General features: G+C 39.4%; 1 protein-coding gene across 1 annotated transcript; it reads right to left on the reverse strand.

Moving 5' to 3' along the window:
- Nucleotides 1–843: 843 nt before the first annotated feature.
- On the reverse strand, nt 844–21,375 carry SH3BP2 (SH3 domain binding protein 2). The gene is made up of 13 exons (XM_082315519.1): nt 21,171–21,375; nt 15,515–15,654; nt 13,764–13,866; nt 9,099–9,216; nt 8,424–8,494; nt 7,912–8,000; nt 5,896–5,961; nt 4,722–5,313; nt 3,518–3,626; nt 3,077–3,132; nt 2,537–2,618; nt 2,222–2,281; nt 844–1,739 (listed from the first exon to the last, which is right to left on the reverse strand). The coding sequence occupies exons 1-13, from the start codon at nt 21,278–21,280 to the stop codon at nt 1,602–1,604; spliced, it is 1,734 nt and encodes a 577-aa protein (XP_082171645.1). The 5' UTR covers nt 21,281–21,375; the 3' UTR covers nt 844–1,601.
- Between the last annotated feature and the right edge of the window lie 393 nt (nt 21,376–21,768).

Below are 21,768 nucleotides of genomic sequence, written 5' to 3' on the forward strand. Positions count from 1 at the left end.
ATCCTGGTTTACTGTTTTCATAAACAGAAGATTCTTATGCTGTAATGGTTTTGTTTATGTTTTTAAAGTCATGACCATTTAACTGTAACAAGACTAAAACTGACATGTATAAACTTTGAAAAGGTAACAGAAATAAAAATAAGTTTATGGATACAGATTCAGACTGATAGAAACTAGATACCTTCTCCTGTTTCAGGAGGGACAGGATTATTTTTTTTTAAAATTTTTACTGTTATTGCAAGTCTTGTAAACATTATTAGAGATATCAGACCATTACAACAGTACTTTTGAATCAACTCTGTTACTTAACAGGTCATTAAAATAAATTTCTCCTCTTTATTCAAATTTAGGAAGAGGATATTTTGGCATAAATACCAAGCCCTTGGTTTTAGGATACCTGTCCCCAAAATATTAGGGAACAAATATCACAAGCACCCTGCTAAGGCCCCATCACTGATAGTGCTGATAGTACGTTAAAAATGGATTTTATGTTGCATGCAACTACAAACTGAGTAGCGATTGTAATAATGGAAAAAATCTTGTTGAACTACAAAAAGTAGACTAGGGCAGTATGTTTTGCCATAGAGCAGAACAGAATGCAATGGGCTGACAACCTGATCCTAAGAGACTGACCACAAAGATTTATGGAGTGACAGTGGCATCACAATCATGGTTTCAGGGGTTATTTTGTGCTTTGTTTTAAAGAACCTTTGATGATGGCAATGTGAGAGAAAACTGCTAGTCAGAATTTAGGGTATTCAAGAGACTCCCTCCCTTCCCCCTTAATCTTAAGTAGTCCTTCCTCTTTTCTCATACCCATTAAAAATACTAGTGGCACCTACTCTTCCAGTTCAGAGCTAAGTAACGGGGCTGCCATGAAAGCCAAGTCAACATTATTCCACGCCTACCTGAAGTGCATGTCATTAAGTAATATGTGGGGTGCCACAACCCCATCAGTTGGATAATACCCTGATATTGATTACTGCAGACATTGTAATCAGAAGTTACACTTACGTACGAGGTGGCTTAAAAAAAAAAAGCCACATTTCCTGATCATCTTTACCTGGAGTAAACCAAATAATTTGCATAGAAGTCTTCATTATTTACACACCAACTATATAAGTGATACAAAAACTCTCAGTTGAGCACCAGTGATGACTTAAGGAGTAATACCTTCAAGTCAGAGTATTAGTATTCCCTGTCACAAGTGACTTCTGATATACTTTCAGAAGTTTCCCTTTTTTGTATTGGTTGTATTCAGACCACTTCTTTGTTCGTGTCCATCTTCCACATTCCAAGGAGATTAGTAATAGCAGCAGTTTTATAAAAGGTGTAGGTATCACGGACAGCTTTCACAGCATAATCAGTTCAGATCTTTTTAAAAGAAAAGACTGTAAAATCCACTGATCCGGATTGTAAGGTTTTACCAAGAGTTCATTAAATGGAGTCTATATACAATTCATGCGAGACTAAATGGCTGAAACAGACGCGGTCTCTGTGTGCAAACAGCGGGATGTCCAGCAGTGGCGGGAGTCCACATTTAATTCAAGGGCAGCAGGGAACCCAGTTGTCCTAAGTGTCAGTGAATTATGCCAGTCATGTCACCTTGGTTTAGAGTAACCATAAGGACACTGAAGAATCAGGCTGTCGTGACTAGGCAAGACATGAGTGCTATAGTATTCAACCAAACTTCCCATGTTCAAAAACATGATGTCTGAATCCAGGTAAAACTTGCAATCCTGTTGTAGAACAAAACCATATGTAATCATTGACAGCAAGTTTTCCAACTCAATGTTTAAAAAAAAAACAAACACCAACCCAAAACATCATCATCAGAACTAAGAAGTTCTTTCAGACAAGCTACTGCTTTGCAAACTAGTTAGACAAATAAGTCCAAATTAAACTCAGGAACTTAATATTCCTTCCCTTAGGATCTGACTGGAGCTGAAATTTATATGGGAACATTTACAGCTAGGTTGTCTTTTGCACAATATAGCAACTAGAAAGCCCAGATCTGAGTACTTGAACTCTCATCCTAGACCAAATAGTTGTAAATCAGCTTATTTTTACTTTTAAGAATGGGAAGAAATTAAAGTCTAAACTTGTTAGTTCCGATATATACCTATACACATGCACACTTTACACACATATATACACACATGAAATTCATACGTGTATACAGGCACATATATACAGATGCACACATAGTGCAGCTACTAACCTTTTCAAAGATTCTGTAGTTTCTCACTTTTTCTGCACATTCATCCCATACAACCAATACCTTGAAGAAGAAAAATGCAACAACATATTCAGTCTATGCTAATAAGCATTTCTAAGTCAATGTATTATTAAGGAATTAGTTACAGTCCAGCCTAAAAAAAAAAAAAATCACTGAAGTTATGATAGTGATTGTCTCAGATTTCCTTGCTTGAAGGAAAGAGCACATGTAAATTGTTAAGTACTTCATCATATACAAGATATAGTATCTCTAAATCAAAAAGGTTTTTGGGGGGTAGATTCAGCAATTGCAAGTTACCTTTCCAGGCTTAGTAGATGAGTTCCTGATACAGTACAATCCATTTTGCGGTTGTCCCCGTGGGCTACTAGCTTTAAATGTCCTAAAAATAATACAGCAATTACATATATTAGCATCTTCCTTATCAGATAAGTAAAACGCCTAGATTCTTGAAATTCTTATTACAAATTTGTATTTCAGTTGTAATAATTCATAGTACATCATAGCTGAAAGAACTTCACTGTTCTAGCATCTGAACCAGCAATGCAGCACTGAAGATCTGGCTTTCTGTCCCATCTAACATCCTGGCAGAATAACCTTCTCCAGGTGGAGCAAAATCACTTTGCAAGTAGTATGCATTTTCAATTGATAAATAAGCACTGAACTAGATAAATAAGCACTGAACTAACTCCCCTAAAAAGTGATTTCCCCATTAAAGGAATTTAAATACTTTTATTGTGTTTTTAAATACCAATTGTACCTATCAAAATGATCTTTGGACTACTGTTCAGTGCAGGTTTTTGTAGGACTTCTAAGCAACTATTTTAAAGTCACATTTACCTTTCAACTTCGAAGGATTCAGAGGTATTAAGAAATATTGAAGCAGGCAGCCCAACCTGTAAAATATATGAAGAAAATAAGTCACCGTGTAAGTCGATGACAACTCAAAATACTAGCAACTTGTTATGCAAATAAGCTACAGCCATCAGTATCTGTAATTATTAATGGTGATTTAATCTTTATGTTTCTTCCTCCTTTACATCTAATATTAAAACCCAGAATTTATCAAGGCATTCCTTAAAAAAAAAAAAAAAAAAAAAAAAAAAAAAAACCAAAAAAAAAAAAACCACACACAGCACTGTGTTTTCAGAAAGGTTTGTTTTTTGGTTGGTTTTTTTTTTTTTTTTTTTTTTTTTTTTAAATATGCATTTAAAGTGTTTCCGCAAGTATACGTAAGCAAGAAAAATACTCTTTAAGAATAGATCATCTGCTTGATCTTACTTTTTCATAGTCATCATCAGAATCATCATCAGGTTGGTTTGGCTTGGAGGGTAGTGCTGGTTTTTCAAATGAGAAGCTTCTGAAACTCTGTCCATCTGGTGGTGATCTCCTGGCAGAAGCAGAACAAAAACTGAAGGACATCTCCACAGGAAAACAGAACAAATATACACAAAACACTGAAGGGATAATAAAACTAGAACTGAAGAGTAAGTTGCGGTTTAGTCCCCAAGTCACAGATTAGTTTAGGTTGGAAGGGACCTCTAGAGATCATTTAGTCCAAGTTCCTGCACAAAGCAGGTTCAACTAGATCAGGTAGCTCAGGAGGCTGTGTCCGGTCGAGTTCTGAGTATCTCCGAGGAAGGAGATTCCACAGCCTCTCCACAGCAACCAGTTCTGTATTTCACCATCCGCGCCGTGAAAAGTTTTTCCTAATATCTAGCTGTAATTTCCCAGGTTGTGACTTCTGCCTGTTGCCTCTTATCCTATCGCTGCAGGCCTCTGAGGTCTTGCTCTGTCTTCTCCACACCCACCCATTAAGTAGTTGCAGACAGCAGTGATCTCCCATTAAGCCTTCCTAAAGGTTGAATGAACCCGGTTCTCTCAGCCTCTTCTCATATATCACGTGCTACAGCCCCAACATCTTGGTGGCCTTCCACTGGACTCACTCCAGCATATCAGTGCCTTCCTTGTACGGTCTTTAAAGAGTTTATTACTTGTACTTCAGAGCTGCTAAATGATCCAATGGACAAAAATATTTTCATCTGACTCACCAGCATAACTAGTTCTACGTCCCTTACTAGAGCTGATCTTTATATAAAATGAAACACATTTCCTATCTCCACAGAAGCCTAAAATTGTTTTTGCAGTTCATTGAGGGTCTGACATAAAGGCTTCTTATTCACTGCGATCAAAGGCTTTAAGTCTTTAAGACAGACCTGAAAACAAATGAACCACAAAATTTTGGTGTAAATTTTTTGTAATTTAGTTTAACTACTATGTCTTTCTGAACTATTTCAGACACTACATTCATTGCAAAACTTTCAAATAAAAAATACAAAGGCAAAAAAGCACAACACTGTGAGGAAGAGAGGGATGGTGCAGGGAAGAGAAACAGATGTTGATGTGAATCTGAGAAATACGTCTGTCAATAAGTTAACTAATACACAATGGAAAATTTCATACTGCATTGTACTTTCATACTTACTGTAACTGGGGACATGAAGACTTCTCCGCTCTAGGCTTGATTCCAGGGGGCTGGTGGCTTGGCACAGGTGGCTTTGGGAGCACTGGTGGCACAAACAGTCCAGGTTTACCATGTTCTCTTGGCACTTTGGGCTCTACTGGTTTTTCAGTAAACTGTGACAGCTTGGGTTTACTGCTTGGTAGTGGAGGAGGAGTTCGCGGTGAAAGATTTAACGTTTTTAGCTTCTCGCATCCTTCTGGAGTAGCAAGAAATTGAGCTAGAGGCAGAGGCTCTGGAGGCAATGAGCAAGATTCTTTGACACACGCAGGCTTTTTGAAAAGAGGTAGAGGGGGTACAGGGGGCAGCTGTTCACTTAGTCTCCGGCTTGAGGATTGAATCTTTAGATTAGGTTCACCTCGGCACTGTAACTGGGCTTCTCTGCTGTTTAAGAAATCATCTAGTTTGACATCAGGTAAGCTTCTTTTAGGAGGTGGTGGTGGTGGTGCTGGCACAGTAGATTTGCCAGCAAAGGAATTTGCCCTTGATTCTGAGTAGGCAGCTTTTCTGACATGAGGAACCGGCGGAGGCGGGTAAGCCGGGGGCAGGACCATATCTACAGAAAGAAAACATCCAAAAAACATGACACAGTGAGGGGAAATACAGTATGTCAAGAAGAGAGGCTTTTCAAATTTATTTTCTGTGTGATTTAAGATATCTCACTGGCATCTGGTCTGATAGTACCCAAAATGCTAGACAAGCTTTTAACTTTCAGCACAATTCTGAATGTTATGTGTAGTAAACTCCTGCAATTTTTATTCAGGCATGGCTTATGATTGACTTCGCAGAGAGTTTTCCCTTTGCTAAAAATAAAGAAAGAGAGACTACATTAAAAGCATTATCCTTCCTCCAGACCGATGACCAGATAGAGGTCCTTCCACAGCAGGAGGCCTGCAATAAAACATGCCCTTTAAGGCATCTAACACTTTCTGTAAATTGTTACAGCTGTTACTAGGAACTTTTGACCCTAAATACCTCTCAAGATTAGATACCTGTGCATTACTTCAGTTATTTTACCACCTGCAATGCTTAAGATATGACCAAGCCAAAATAATAATCTGGCGTTCTACATGAATATTGCCTTCACTGGCAGCCTTTCATGGGCCCTTTTGTGAAGGCAATGAAAGAAGTCACGTACCATCTTTCACTATGTCAGAAGTATCTGGCTGCAAGTAAGACTCGTCCTCTTCCTCCTGGTCATAATCTGCAGATAAAAATCAATGTGTCAGACTCTGATAAGTACTCCTGGAACCAAGAAAGAGTATTGAGTACTTAATGCTTTCTAATAAACAAATATTTTTCAGTTTGGTGGGGTTTTTTTTGTTTTGGTTTGGTTTTTTTTTTTTGTTTTTTTTTTAAGAGGTGAAAAAAAATTTTGGTCGACCTCTGTTATTTAGAATAGGTGTTTCCTTAACTTTTGATGTCAATTAAGAAAGCCACTGCTTACAACAGTGGGAGATGAACTACACTGCACATTAATTTTTTTTCCATCTTTCAAGTTAAAATTTACTTTCTGGTGGCACTTTCTAGTGTTATAGCCTTCCTGAGAAAAATTCAAATCAGTTGCAGAGACACAACTGCATGGATGCACTGGCAAAAACAATGCCCGAAACCTAACCCTAACACAGAAACAATGATGATTTTGCAATACAGAAGTCTAAGCAAGCCTAGCGATCTACAAAACAATTAATTCTTTTGCCTTGCTCCGGCAACAGGAAAATGCACTACAACAAATGGCCTAAATGGTTTCAATGTTGCCTTTAACTGTAAGTCAGAATAATCAAGACATGAAGAACATGCTACTTCTAGGTAGTAATTTCTCATCATTGACTATGATAGGAGCCTCGAGGACAATATGCAGCGTTTCCCCAGAGAAACGCATTAAAAAAAAAAAAGTATCTGATAAAAATCAGTTAGCTCTTCTAATTTTCCTAACTTAAACTCCTGCTAGGCCTCTTAACATAATTCATATCGCATACAACCCTTCCCTCCCATAAACACTGAAGTACTACACTACAATCCTAGATGAAATGCTGATGAGTCTGTTTTCCTCTGCTTTGCAGCAATTGAATCGGATTTCCTAAAAAGACTCACTCCTGCCTTTTTGTCCTAGTCAGGAATTTCCTTTCAGGAAATGAGAGCACTTGCTCCAATCAACCCTGCCCTTAGAAATCTGAAAGGGCATAGGGGAAAATGCCCAGTAAAGGAACTATGTTGAACCTTGAGGCAAGGCTTCTCACATTGGATTTTACTAACACATTTCTTGACTAGGAAGTCAGTTGCTGAAATGTGCTGTGAATGCCTATCTGACAGGCTTTCTGTAACGTCCTCGCTTCTCATTAAAAAATAAACACTCAGCCAGAACTGTTTACTGTGAAACAACTACAGCAATGAACAGGTATCAAACTTTGAATAAAAAAGGCTATGCTAAGAATGAGATTTTTCAGAGCCTTACTTTAAAAAGTTACTCAGTTTGAAAGTCATTGAAGAATGCTATCCTGTGTGTTTCACATAGGCCCATCCTACGCCTAATGTGAGATCTTCCTGAACTGGAGGGATGATCAGTTCTGTTTCATACTGAACAGACTACAACACAGACGCAACAACATCCCAGTGCGGGTGACTGCTTGTTTTGTAGGACGGGTGAATTAATTTTACAGTCTAGACAGGAGGTAACTAGCTCCACAATGTTCTTCTGCATTGTCTCTGCGTGTTTTCAGAACATACTTTTAAGTGACTAATATCCTATTATAATAATTATATTCAATTATTGTCAATAATATTCAATTATCATAATAAAGACCACTTTGTATTTCCACACTATGATCTATAGACATACTCAAAAGTTTTATCTTTTTGCTAGATCTACAAACTCTCCAACATGCAGTCTTACTAAAAATTTTAAATAGTATTATTAGGGTGTCAGACACCTCCTTGAAAGATCTGAATTTCTTTAGTTACCATTTATTTTTACTAATAGTTTATGGCACAGAATATCTGCTTCTGATTTACAACTACACACCTTGTAAAAACAAGAATTTATAGCTGCAAATTGGATCAGTTTGCTTAAGCTATGGAAATAGTTCCTGCAGAATCCAGAAGAAACAAGCAAGCAAATAAGTAAGTCTTATGTATCAGTGTCTAAATTTGTCACCTTCGTTATCTGCTGAATGATGAGAATACTTGATATCAATGGGACGTTCTACTGAGCCATAGAAACTGTCTGCATCAGAACCAGAGTCACTGCAAAAGAAAAGGCAGAGTACCTTCTGCATCACTGTGCTATGGGTCTTGGGACAGTAAACATGTCTGTTAGCAGGACTGCAGCACTGGAAAGGAATGCTGGAAAAGCAGAAGCCATCTATTCCCATTTCCCAATGAACAGCCAGATATATTCCCGCTGTCATGTTTAAAATGTTAAAAAAACATTTTAAAGTTTTTATTTGTTTTACAAAAAGCTGACATTTAAAGCTCTCTTAGTAAAAAGATTTAATTTTGTCTTGGTATTCCTTAAACTGTGTGTTAGGAAGGCCTTGCATTCTTGGGCCTTACCGCACCTGTTTTTATTTAACAGTAAATTACCTGTAGGTGCAAAGAGTCTAAAACACCATTGTCAAGAGCTAGTGCAAAAGGGATAAAAAGCAAATAAAGATTAAGGGTTGATACCTGAATTCTGTTATTGTTTCTTTCTTCTCATGGTAGTGATCAATTTCCCTCCGCAGGGATAGCATCCAATTCTAAAAAAGAATAAAAATACAACATTCAACACATCCATCTTTAAATCATTAAACAAAGATGCACAGTATCTATCCTCTGTAAGAAGAGAGTAACCGTGCAAGGAATCTACATTAAAACAAGTGTTAATCCATGACTTTATATATGCATTGAGAGGACTTACCAGTCAAAATGTTTTGACTATCTAAAATGCTGTAAGAACATATTAAAATATTAAACTTCCAGTTTGCAAATTTCAAGGTGTTACTTCTAAAGCCAGGTACTTGTTCATAGTATGTTTATGGGTAAGAGATTGCACTGAACAGTTTTCATACTTTATCAAGAGGTTTAACATACAAATATTAGTTCCTTGGCTGAAAATAAAATGAGCAATATGGAGAAAGCCATGACATCTAGTATGCCACCTACAGCCATTTCCTAACTTACAACTTGAACTAACCCTAACTTAATAGTTAAAACTTCAGACATGATTTTCAGAGGAGCCCAAAGAACTAGTATACAAATTCCACTGACAGCTGTGCATCCAGTTCATTTAGATTTTAGGGAAGTCCAAGATTCGCTTTCTGCTTCAAGCAAAATTATACTGCAAAAGAAAAAGAAAGTTACCTTTCTTTCATCTTCAGACGAAGCTGAAAAAAACCACGTCCTGTGCTTCTTGCTAATATGTACTAACTTGAAAGGAAACACATTGCTTGATGTTGTCTCCTCAGCTGCCCTCATAACCCTGAGAAACAGAAGAGCCAATACACAAAAACCTTAATCTGTAGTTAATTCTGCTCTGCAAGTCATAAAGCTCTGATAGAAAGCAGTTTTACCAGCCAGTTTTGCCTCACCAAAAATAACCCCCAAGCCCAGAAAAACACCACCAAAATCCCCATATGTGCATTTGTTGTACTTCTCTATTAAAGTGGTAGAAAGGACAACACAAGAGCGCTGACAGGAGAAAAAGCACTAGTTAAAAAAGCACTAATTAAACCGCCAGCCAGACTTATAAATGGATGCTTTCACCTGTTCAATAGTTATAATGAATTGTATTAATTCACAAGCTTCACACCATGGCAAGAAGTATTTAGAGTGCCTATGATCCTTATTTCAGAAAGTCACAGAGGAGAAATCAAAACACAGGTTGTCCAGGAAAATAAATGAGAACTACTATTAAAAGTGAACTTAATTTTTCCACTTTTCCCTTATAAACACTTTCTTGCACTTTATTATTTTAAAACAAGCATAGCTCAACCTCTTTCACAAACTGCATTAGATATATTTGTTTCTTTTTATTTTTCCCCCCAGAGGAGTCTCAAATGAGGAAATTCCTTATACACACAAAAATTTGGTTGTAAGTGCTCGCTATATGGCTTTGGAACAAATAAGGAGACTAAAATCCTAAGACTGTAGGTAATCTAAAAGTAACATTTGCAAGATTTATTCAGCATAAGCCATAAAGAAATTTGATTAAAGTTTTTACAATCATTATTGGGGCTTTCTTTCTTGTTCCTAAACTTTTTAACGCACCGGTTTCCTCATATAATACACTATTTCCATAAGTCCTTAATATTTAGGGAAGGTGGTTTGTAAACATAGGAAAAAAGATTATCAGAGACATTTGACATTTGGTTAGGTACCTAATCAAGATAACATTGTTTTGGCCTTTCAATACTTAAAGGGGGCTTATAAGAAAGATGGGGACAGACTTACTAGGGCCTGTTGCGATAGGACAAAGGGTAATGGTTTTAAACTAAAAGAGGGTAGATTCAGACTGGATATAAGGAAGAAATTTTTTACGACGAGGATGCTGAAACACTGGCACAGGTTGCCCAGAGAGGCGGCAGATGCCCCATCCCTGGAAATACTTGAGGTCAGGTTGGACGGGGCTCTGAGCAGCCTGATGCAGTTGAAGAGGTCCCTGCTCATTGCAGGGGGGTGGGACTAGATGACCTTTAAAGGTCCCTTCCAACCCAAACTATTCTATGAAAAAAAATATATCTAATCAACACCCTGAAGCTGCCATTAAGAAAAATGTCAACAGCAAAATTATTTCAGAATTAGAGATGGCATCTTTTTTAGAACCCCAATCCTACTTTTAAGCTGGAGGTTGTAGTTTTCTGCATCTGCCCCATCCAAAACAAAGCCACGAATGGAACTATAAGTTATTTCACTAATGTAAGGCTAATAAGGATGTTTAATGTGGGAATATCCGTGGTACAGCTGGGAGGAATACTAGCAATAGGCATCACTATACATTTTGAGTCACTAGTGAACGCAGCACTCTCTCATCTCCTGTCCACACTTAACAGGTTATTGAATGAAGACCGCAAAATAGAAGTCCAGGGAAGCCTTGGAGTGACTTGTTTTCACACAACCTTATGCAACTACCAATTCTAACAAAGTCTTTCATTTCAAATTATTTTTCAATAATGCTTATGTCTGTGCATAATACCAATGATGACCTGGTCCCAATTCCAGTCAAGGTCTCTACAAGGCTGCCAAAATGCAGATATATAAAGAGCAATGAGACAGTCCCTAGCATTTACAAATTCCACGGTATTTTTTACATTAATGTGATTAGAGAAGCTAGTGTAATGGCCAAGTTACAGTATAGGTTGCTTATACAAATGAGTCTTGAATCTTTAATTAGCTACAATGTTTACAACTGCATTCCTATAAAATATGCCATTGTTGTGGTCAGTTAGAAAGTTCTCACATTCTAATAACAGATATTTCCTTATTCCAAGTCTGAGAACATTATGCAGTACAATAACAACATACATGTTTACAAATACAATAAAATTGCAGTGATTAGGACCAACAATGTGATATTTCTCTACATTCTCTCTCTCATAGAATCATAGAATCATCAAGGTTGGAAAAGACCCTTAAGATCATCGGGTCCAACCATTAACCTAACACTGCCAAGTCCACCACTAAACCATGTCCCCAAGCACCACGTCTATCCGTCTTTTAAATACCTCCAGGGATGGGGACTCAACCACTTCCCTGGGCAGCCTGTGCCAGTGCCTGACTGCCCTTTCAGGGAAGAAACTTCTCCTAATATCCAACCTAAACTTCCCCTGGTGCAGCTTGAGGCCGTTTCCTCTCATCCTATCACCTGTTACTTGGCAGAAGAGACCAACCCCCACCTCGCTACAACCTCCTTTCAGGGAGTTGTAGAGAGCAATAAGGTCTCCCCTCAGCCTCCTCTTCTCCAGGCTAAACAACCCCAGCTCCCTCAGCCGCTCCTCATAAGACTTGTGCTCTAGACCCTTCACCAACTTCGTTGCCCTTCTCTGGACACGCTCCAGCACCTCCATGTCCTTCTTGTAGTGAGGAGCCCAAAACTGAACACAGCACTCGAGGTGCGGCCTCACCAGTGCCGAGTACAGGGACACTATCACCTCCCTGGTCCTGCTGGCCACACTATTCCTGATACAAGCCAGGATGCCATTGGCCCTCTTGGCCACCTGCGCACACTGCTGGCTCATGTTCAGGTGGCTGTTAACCAACAACCCCAGGTCCTTTTCTGCCAGGCAGCTCTCCAGCCACTCTTCCCCAAGCCTGTAGCGTTGCATGGGGTTGTTGTGACCCAAGTGCAGGACCTGGAACTGAGCCTTGTTGAATCTCATGCAGTTGGCCCCGGCCCAACGATCCAGCCTGTCCAGGTCCCTCTGTAGGGCCTTCCTACCCTCCAGCAGATCGACACTTCCACCCAACTTGGTGTCATCTGCAAACTTACTGAGGGTGCACTCGATCCCCCCATCCAGATCATCAATGAAGATATTGAACAGGACTGAGCCCTGGGGAACACCACTCGTGACCGGCTGCCAACTGGATTTGACTCCATTCACCACCACTCTCTGGGCTCGGCCGTCCAGCCAGTTTTTAACCCAGTGCAGAGTGCACCCATCCAAGCCATGAGCAGCCAGCTTCTCCAGGAGAATGCTGTGGGAGACTGTGTCAAAGGCCTTACTAAAGTCTGAGTAGACAACATCCACAGCCTTCCCCTCATCCACGAAGCAGGTCACCTTGTCATAGAAGGAGACCACGTTAGTGAAGCAGGACCTCCCTTTCATAAACCCATGCTGGCTGGGCCTGATCTCCCGGTTGTCCCACACGTGCCACGTAATGGCACTCAAGACGATCTGCTCCATGACCTTCCCCAGCACCGAGGTCAGGCTGACAGGCCTGTAGTTCCCCAGATCCTTCTTCCAACCCTTCTTGTAGATGGGTGACACATTTGCTAACTTCCAGTCATCTGGGACCTCTCCGGTTCACCAGGACTGCTGATAAATGATGGAAACTGGCTTGGCAAGCTCCTCTGCCAGCTCCCTCAGTATCCTCGGGTGGATCCCATCTGGCCCCATAGACTTGTGAGCATTCAGGTGGAGGAGCAGGTCAGTGACTGCCACCAACTGGGGCTTCATTCTGCTTCATGTCTCTATCTCCCAGCTCAGGGGCCTGAAAACCCCAAGGATGACCAGTCTGACTATTAAAGACTGAGACAAAGAAGGCATTAAGGACCCTCAGCTTTCTCCTCATCCTTTGTGGCAATGTTTCCCTCTGCATCCAACAAAGGATGGAGATTCTCCTTGGCCCTCCTTTTGTCACTGATATATTTGTAAAAACTCATTAGTCCTTTCTTAGCATCAATTACAACAGTAATTTCCTAAAGTTAGGTTGGACTTCTATTGGTAGGCCTTGTATGTATGCTGCACTCAGTCAAATTCTGATAGTACTGGTTAACTTGAAAGCCATTATTTTTGTCTTCGACTTCAAAAAGCAAATATTAAGATTTATGACACGTAGCAAAATGAGTCAGACATTTTGCACATGTGTTCTCTCATTTATCACTCCTGTAGCTGATTCAATTTTGACACTAATTAGTGTTACTGAATCAGTAACTCCATAAATATTCCTTTCTGATTCCTTTCTATTTTTGTGACGATCGCTGAAATCACTAGAGAACAAAGAACATTTGTCTGAAAGAATCCACATGTATCTGCATGTGCAAAGTCTGCATTAAGCCACTAATGAGTAAGCCCACTGCAATTTTAACAGCTTTACTCATTAAATTACAAAAGATGAAGGTTATATCCTTGCAAAGCACAGGAAACATCATATATACAATTTGAAAGGAATACATCTCTTGGAATCTGAGATCAGTTCTTAACCCAAACAACAGACGTAGTTGAGTTTAACTTAGTTGGAAATGAAAACCATAGCCCCTTGCATTAAGTAGAAGGAGCTTGGGTGTTAAATAAGTTCTTTGGCACTCACCTGTTGTAACCATTCAAAGAAAATGCACCCTGTGGAGATGCAGATGTGCTGCTCTTAAAATAGTAAATACATCCCTCATGGATAATCACAAATCTCAATGGCCCTGAAAAGATAAAGAAAAAAAAAGTGAGCAAAATATAAATTCAAAGGCAGTACATTAACTAGAACCTCTTAACTTGGGAAGTATTGTTTAAGATTTTAGTAATCTTATTGATCATTATAAAAGAGCACAAACTAGTTAAGTGACAGCTTGTTGATGACCAGCCACATGGTAACGCTATCCATTCACAGAGCTTCAGGGCTAGGGGTAGTATTTGCTTCCCTCATTTGAGAGGCAGCTGATCTGCTAACTTCAAAAGAAGCCTAAGAGACTGCAGGTCTGACCTCCACCTGTGCTCCTTTACTAGAGTGTTATGGTTTAACACCAGTCAGCAACTAAGCACCACAGAGCCGCTCGCTCACCCTCCCCCCTAGTAGGCTGGGGGAGAGAATCGGAAGGGGGCGGGGGGGGAAGTAAAACGCATAGGTTGAGATAAAGACAGTTTAATAGGACAGCAGAGGAAGAGAAAACAATAAATAAATAATAATAATAAAAAAAATATACAAAACGAGTGATGCACAATGCAATTGCTCACCACCCACTGACCGATGCCCAGCCCGTCCCCGAGCAGGGATCACTGCCCCCGGCCAACTCCCCCAGTTTATGTACTGAGCATGACAGCATATGGCATGGCATAGCCCTGTGGCCAGCCTGGGTCAGCCCCCCTGGCTGTGCCCCCTCCCGGCTTCTTGGGCACTGGGCAGAGCATGGGAAGCTGAACAGTCCTTGACCAGTGTGAGCACTACTCAGCAACAACTACAACATCGGTTTGTTATCAACATTATTCTCATACTAAATCCAAACCACAGCACTATGCCAGCTACTAGGAAGGAAATTAACTCTATCCCAGCCAAAACCAGGACATAGAGGAATAACGTAAGAATGCAACCTAAAACAAAATGGGAGAAAGGTGGCCACAGGCTACAAATACATATTTATATCCATCCCAAAACCATGACGGTATCTCCATCTCTTCTTTCACTTCAAGTACATAAAGCTGCCAATCAAATGAAGTTTTATTTTCTTTTTTTAAAGGGGCCAACATTCCTTCCTTTATCAAAGGCAGTAATCTTTGTCCTTAACTATATAAGTATAGTTTAGTTATAAACAGGGATAGTAAATGAATAGCATATAAATAAACCCAAAATCTTAAGTTTTCTCCATGTAAATAGATTCTGATTCCAGAAGCAATTACTGTTTTTAAGTACAGCCTAATGTTGGCAGTGAGAAAATTTCCATTTCGCAACAGCAGTAGGAGATGGGGATATTTTTCCAGTACAGAATAACCAACTGGAAAAAAAGCTGAGTACTAATTTCTTTTAGAAGAGAATATTTGAAATTGATACATATCCCGGGAATCCGTTTCTGTCTTTAAAATCTTACTTGTGAAGGACTAGACAAGAGATTTAACCAAGGAAGAGAAAATCGACCATGACATTTATCATCTAAGATTTACAGTTCCAACACAATTAAAGGAAATTCTTTCAATATGGGTCATTCATACATATATTCCAGTAAAATTGTAATCCATTACAGACAAAATAAGCGGAAGAACAGCTTCATTAAATAGTCTGCTAACATGAAATGTGTTAATGGCCCCAAAGGCAAGCATTTAAAACATTTAATTTAGTTAATACATCATTCAACTTACACTTCAAGATCTGCAGCTGGGTGCCTCCTTTTTTATGAAGATACCCTGATTTGGTCACTCCTCCAGGCATTGTCAAAAGGTTTTGTGCTCCAATTGCCTTCATTGGGACTGGCCAGACCTGCTCCTGCGAGGCCATCGTTCTGCAATGTAGAATAATTGAAGACAGTTTAAAACTTAGATTTTACTTTAAGAAATGAGTACCAAGAAACAAACCTTGTTTCCTTAAACAAGCTTTCCAAATAACTAACATGGTTCAGCAGTCAAGTATGTAGCACAGACAAGTGTTCATAGATTCCAGGAAGTTTGTAATGTATAAAAAAACATGGTGCAAAAAGTCCCAATTTATTTTTATACAGCTCTTAAAAGTGATTGACAGTTGTTGAAACAATGGAAGAGTGCTTAGTAAATGTTATTTAAGTATTTATATTTTAAAAATGCCTCAGATAATACTGTGAGACTTAATCAGGCAGGTGACTAGAAAGACCATCAGTTTCTTCTCCAAAGTTCTATGCCACATCTGCATATACAACATAATTTTCTGTATAATGAGGGAATCAACAGTCCTATTTTAGTAACTGCAGTACCCAATACTACTCACTCCTTATATTTACAAGTTTTATTCTGAATGAAAGCATTAACATATAATCTCATACTGGATGTCATATGTGACAGCATCCTGTGCAAATGATGTTTATCTCAGATTGCTGCAGACTGCCATTTAATTTATACATCAGTTATTAATGCCACGCTCCACCAAGCACCTTTGCAGTTACCACTCTTTCTGCTATCACCTTAAACAGGTTACCAAGAAAATTAGTTTCTTAGTAGTAGTTTTTTCTGTCTGACATATCACATATATGACATATCTCATATCATGTGAGACCTTCCTTTCTTCAACTGGTAACAGAACTAGGCTAAAAATCCTACCGTGTAATACAGAAAAGAAATCACACACGAACTGAATAGGAAGTTTGACCTAGACATCAAATGGTCTTATCCTCAGGTGTAGGCCTAGAGACCTTTGCTGGTAAGAGGCAAACTAAAGAAGTGCCAGATAATTAGTTTCTGATAAAGGAATGATAGTTTAGAACTGAAAAGCTTTTAGTGGAGGACTGAAATCTAATCGATCCTGTTTGCTTCTCCTTTCCCCAAAAGGGACAGTAATGGAAGTCAATAGTGTAGCTCAGTACAGGAATCCAAGAGCCTACAAGCACAACACACCTACCCCAGCACTACGTCTCTCCAGCCTAAGATGGCAGCTTGAAGTACCCATACTGAAAAGAATAAGCAAGTGATACAGTTTTCTTGAGGGATTAATTGCAACAGTAGAGTATGTATCCATTGTATGTGTGTTAGGAAAAACAGAAATGCAAGTCAATTGATCTTTCAGTGGGCCAGCTTAGGATTTAGATCTAACTGCTTGCCCTTTGCTGATGATGCATGTGTGGGGAGGGGTGGAAATTACTAACAATTTCTATCAGGAGAGTTTAAACTCAATTAAATTCTCTAGGCAGCCTAGAAAACTTAATTACAAATATTAGGCTTTGGTCCCCAGTGTCATAAAACAGGCACAAACAAAGATAGGATCCAAGGCCCAAGAAAGGTTCTCACAGCAGACACTGCAAGGCACCATGGTTTCCCAATTTTCTTCCAAGACCTTCCTGCCCACCAAAAGGTAAATTTCTTTTTTTGTATTCAGCTATATCCTTCCTTCTGCTATTTCCTCCCTGTTCTTATTATATGATTGAGATCTTTCCAAGCTGAGTTGTTCCTTCCTCCTCCCCCACAATGAAATTTCTAGCAACAGCAATATGTTAACAGGTCCAAGAAGGGGCTACGCACAGATATTTTAAGCTTTTAAGAATTAAAAAAAAAAAAAGTAACAAAAGTTACACCACCCCCACCCCTCAAAAAAAAAAAAAATCCTTCAAATTATTTCTCCACATCTTGCAGAAAAGTCAAAGTGAGGGAAATGGAGAGCGTCAGCCAGCTGGCTGCTGACACCAAACCACACTGCAGTACTGCTAAGAGTGATTTCCTTGAAATGAGGAATGCAAAGGCAAGCCCTGGGCTAAACTGTTCTTTTAAGAACAGGCACATCGACATTCAAACATTAGAAATTAACTTATGATTAAGTTATTTCAGTCTGTTTCTAGTTACATTAAAAAAAGGATTAAGTAAAAATGGAACCTTTTTATTCAGACAAATATACTCTGATCTCAGTTTTCTCGACCTAACTCTAACATTTGTCTCAATGCCATCCAACTGTTTCAAGTCCATCATGGGTCTTCAAATCCTGTATGCTTTTACTACAAAGAACAGAACAAGAAAGGACTTAAGCACCTAGCCTTGACTGTGAAACTGTTTCAGTGTTATTACTTAGGTTGAAAACCTATCAGAAGAGGCAGAGTTAAATGTCTCAGAGAGGCTATCCAAACAACCAGTAAGCTGAGATTTCTAGGAAGCCAATGACAAACACTGGGGACAAGGGTATCCCACCCTAGGTCAATACAGAAAACAGAAATATTTGACTAGGTCATGCTGGCCTTCTGTACAGGAATAGATCAGACTACTCATAAAGTGTACCTGCATGGGGCACTTTCTCCTTCACCTGAAAAGCCCAAATATCAGGCAGACAGGGAAAAAAAAAAAACAACAACAACAAAAAAAAACAAAACAGAAAAACAAAAACAAAACCCCAAAAAACATGGAAGCAGAGGAGCAGGGCAGAGGGGGATCCAGTTCTACAGTGTGATGACTACAGGATTTAACCGAGGGGGAAAGATGACAGAGTATCAGGGTCTGCTTCCTCTATTCACTATCATTTCTTACTTTTGACTACTCACTACAGAACAGTCCTGAGAACAGAGACCAAACCTCAGAACTTCCCCATCCCAGTAAGTGAATAAAAGGAGATGTGGCTGAACTCCACAGAACCAGGTACACGTTATATGAGCTAAAGAGCCCACCTAATATACCGGGCTTTTCAATAAATTTAGAGGCTGCTATGCCTATTTTCTGGATCTCATTGTGGCTTATAGCACTCCCCATCACATCTGTAGGCTCCTCAAGCACTTTCATTTGCAGACACATAGGGAGGACTTCGATATTCTGAACCGTTTGAGATAGGCCTCTAAAATCCATTTAAGTACTTTGAATCTAGTCCCAAGCAGATTTTCTTCTTTTCTTGACAGTACAAAATAATCTTGGAATGACACTAGATGCTATTTTGCATCAAGCTGCTAGGAGAAAGCTGTCAAAACAATGTAACCGCAGGATCTTTATTGTAGGGGTAGGAGAAAGGAAAAATGGATGCTCTTAAAGATTTTTCTGGTCTTAGCATCTACAATATGGTTGCCTTTAGCTCACTGAAACGGTTCCTCCCGCTCACGATATTCATCTTATAATTCTTTTAATCCATTACATGAAGAACAGATCGATAGCAAGCACTGAAGTTACTGTACAGCCTGTTAGCTCCATAATGATTAAGAACAGAAAGACATTTCCAAGTTGTTCCTTATGCAGTCACATTCTTGCACTACAAGCCGAAGACCCCACTACACATTTTCACCCCAGGTGCATAAGCAGAGTCTCTTCCATGGAGCTGACAATGGAGTTAACAGAAAGGGCCCACTAAGTGCGATCGGAGCCAAGCCATCCTCTCTGATGTCGGTCCTCTGTTACAAACAGAAGGTGACATTACTCATGCGTTGTTTTGTGCAAGCTCCTAGTAATAGCTACACACTTTATTCTTCTTCCCACTCACCAAGGGACTAGATGCATATTTTTAAATTAAGTTTTCCATCAAGGCCCAAAACCCATTATAAGTGGCTACTGAATCAACCTTCTCCCTCACCAAAACAGCACTGAACTGAACCCTCTGAACCAGAAGAGGATGGCAGCAGACAGTGAAATGCCTCTCATCACTTTGTTTCTCAGACGATCCCCATGATAATTCTATGCCTGTGAGGGAGATGATAGGCCTTAGAGTGCAGTAGGAGAAATGGTGGAACAGCAGTTTATAGGATTTGCTTCATCATTCAACAGTGCTTTCAGAAAGACAGAACAGCGCATTTAGCACTCTCAAGCATGATATGGAGCTTATACAATTACTATTGTAATTACTTCATATACACAAAACTGGTCTGCCAGACTACAAACCAAACCAATCTGCAGTGTATTGTTAATGTATCAATAAAGTCAGTCCAAGTCTATCACATGAGCATACTTTTCTCAAACACTATCACGATGAGCTGGTTTTTATTTTAAAGTACCGTGAAAGTCACAACGGCATGAAAAAAATGTGAAGTTACACACTTAATTGTGTAACCTAGATAATGCCAGTATGATGCAGAAGTTTCTTCTGAATCGTAACAATACTGTTACCAAACTCACACTCCAAACGGAGAGTAGACTTCTGTTATTGTGTAGTATGCAAATGTATACATCTGTCAAGTAATTTGCCACATTAAAAATCTGGATTACATTATGGAAGAACACTTACCCCTTTTGGCCTTAAATGCTATTGATGTTCAGCCCAATTAAAGCAAATACAAGCTGATTCAACTAAGGATTGCATCCTGGAAGAGCCACGAGTCCTCAGTTCTTGCTTAACTTCAGCAGAACACATGGCAGATGTGATCATCTCCACATCTTGCAGTATATAGGCGTAAAAAACACGTTACCCTCATCTTTGAAACTACAGCTGCCAGAAGTTGTATTAAAAATTCTCACTTGTTATAATAATATTTATGGTCTGCCCTGGAGCCCAGTTTGGTCATGCTGAAAACAAATAAAACACAGCCTCCAAAGTTGCAGTACAAAAATTAAACCTGATCTGAATTTGTAACAAGTATCTCTATGCCAATTATGTCTGAGAACTTTTTGAACGCCATAATATCTCATAACTTCTAGTCTTTAAATTCTATTTTGAAAGTAAAACCTAGCAAAGCAAGATGCTAGTTTCCTTCTGAATGCATAACTTACATATAACATTACATATATAACATATAACTTACAGAAATGAATGCATTCCTCATATAATGCAGACGGAGACTGAAGTTTCAGTCTCTACAAAGGGCTTAACCAAAAATGAGGCAGCATTACATACAGCAAAACTGTAAAATAAAAGCTTCCCCCATGTGCTCTCAGCAATTCTGAACAAAAACTAGTTCTCCGATTCAACCATCTAAACATTTACCATCTGTTCCTAAAGCTGCTTTCTGCAAAATTTTCGTGTCTCTCTATTTCCGAAATACTCTTCCACATCTCTCCTACTTTTTTGGTTACACATTCCATTTCTTAATACTTCTAACAGTCCCTTTCACAATAGTCTCTCAAAAGGATTAACAGCACAGTATAAACACTGCAAAGTCAAATAAATCTTACAGAACAAAGGGACCAGAGAACTGACTGAGATACACTGTTGTAAGTAAGTTTACTCAGTTTAACTTGTTTCAACTTGCTTTTCTTTTCTGGCAAACATTTTCAAGCAACACTCGCCTCATCTCTTCTCCCTTTAATTCTTTACCCTTGAATTTTCTGCATGAGTTAAAAGTATTTTACTGCAGATACAATATTCTGCTCTTAGTTTTAGTCCACTGTCTACCTAAAAGAGAAAAGATGACAGAAATACAAGCCACAAATACACACTAACCTGGTGACAGTGCCTGATCGACACATAGTTTTTCTGCTGACAGTTTCACCGAATGATTGTTTCCTTTGCGATGACAAAGCCATTAACAACTTATGGCCCCTCTCAGGCATGACAGGAACATCTCTGCACTTCTCCCCGTTTCGTGTACAAGGTTGAAAGTGACTGCGATAGCTGCGGTACGCTCAACACACAAAAGGAAAAGAAACCCTGCCCCAACTGCTTGTGCATCTGCACTGCGCTGTGGCCAAAAGGGACGCCGAGGCAATGACTTGTTTCCTCTGCTACTTCCTGCTTCCCCCAGCGTTAGTGGGCAGCCCTATCTTTGTCAGATTTCCCAGCTGTCCGGGGAGGTTATAAATCAGACCCTGCATGCCTCAAACCTCTGTCAGCCAGAAAGCAGCGGGGATTTTCCAGTGCTTACTTGCTTCCTCCTCACCTTTCAATCAACTACTTTCCCTTGGGAGAAAAAGCAGCCCTTTTTTCTCACAGGGTATCGGGACTCTCACACCGGCAGAAGCACAGCTCAGTAACGCTGCCTGCGCGCCTGCAGAGCCTGCGCTTCAGGTATGGCACTGCACCACAGAACCATGGTATCTCA

This window comes from Platalea leucorodia (assembly GCF_965183815.1).
Source record: "Platalea leucorodia genome assembly, chromosome: 6".
Classification (NCBI taxonomy): Eukaryota; Metazoa; Chordata; class Aves; order Pelecaniformes; family Threskiornithidae; genus Platalea; species Platalea leucorodia.

Bases quoted from the DNA above. Each gene is read 5' to 3' on its own strand.
- SH3BP2 (XM_082315519.1), bottom strand. From the start codon at position 21,280: ATGCCTGAGAGGGGCCATAAGTTGTTAATGGCTTTGTCATCGCAAAGG. The intron at 8,495-9,098 runs GTAACTTTCTTT...ATTCTTTTTTAG, and splicing joins CGTCTGAAGATGAAAGAAAG to AATTGGATGCTATCCCTGCG. The intron at 2,282-2,536 runs GTAACTTGCAAT...TTCTTCTTCAAG, and splicing joins CATCTACTAAGCCTGGAAAG to GTATTGGTTGTATGGGATGA.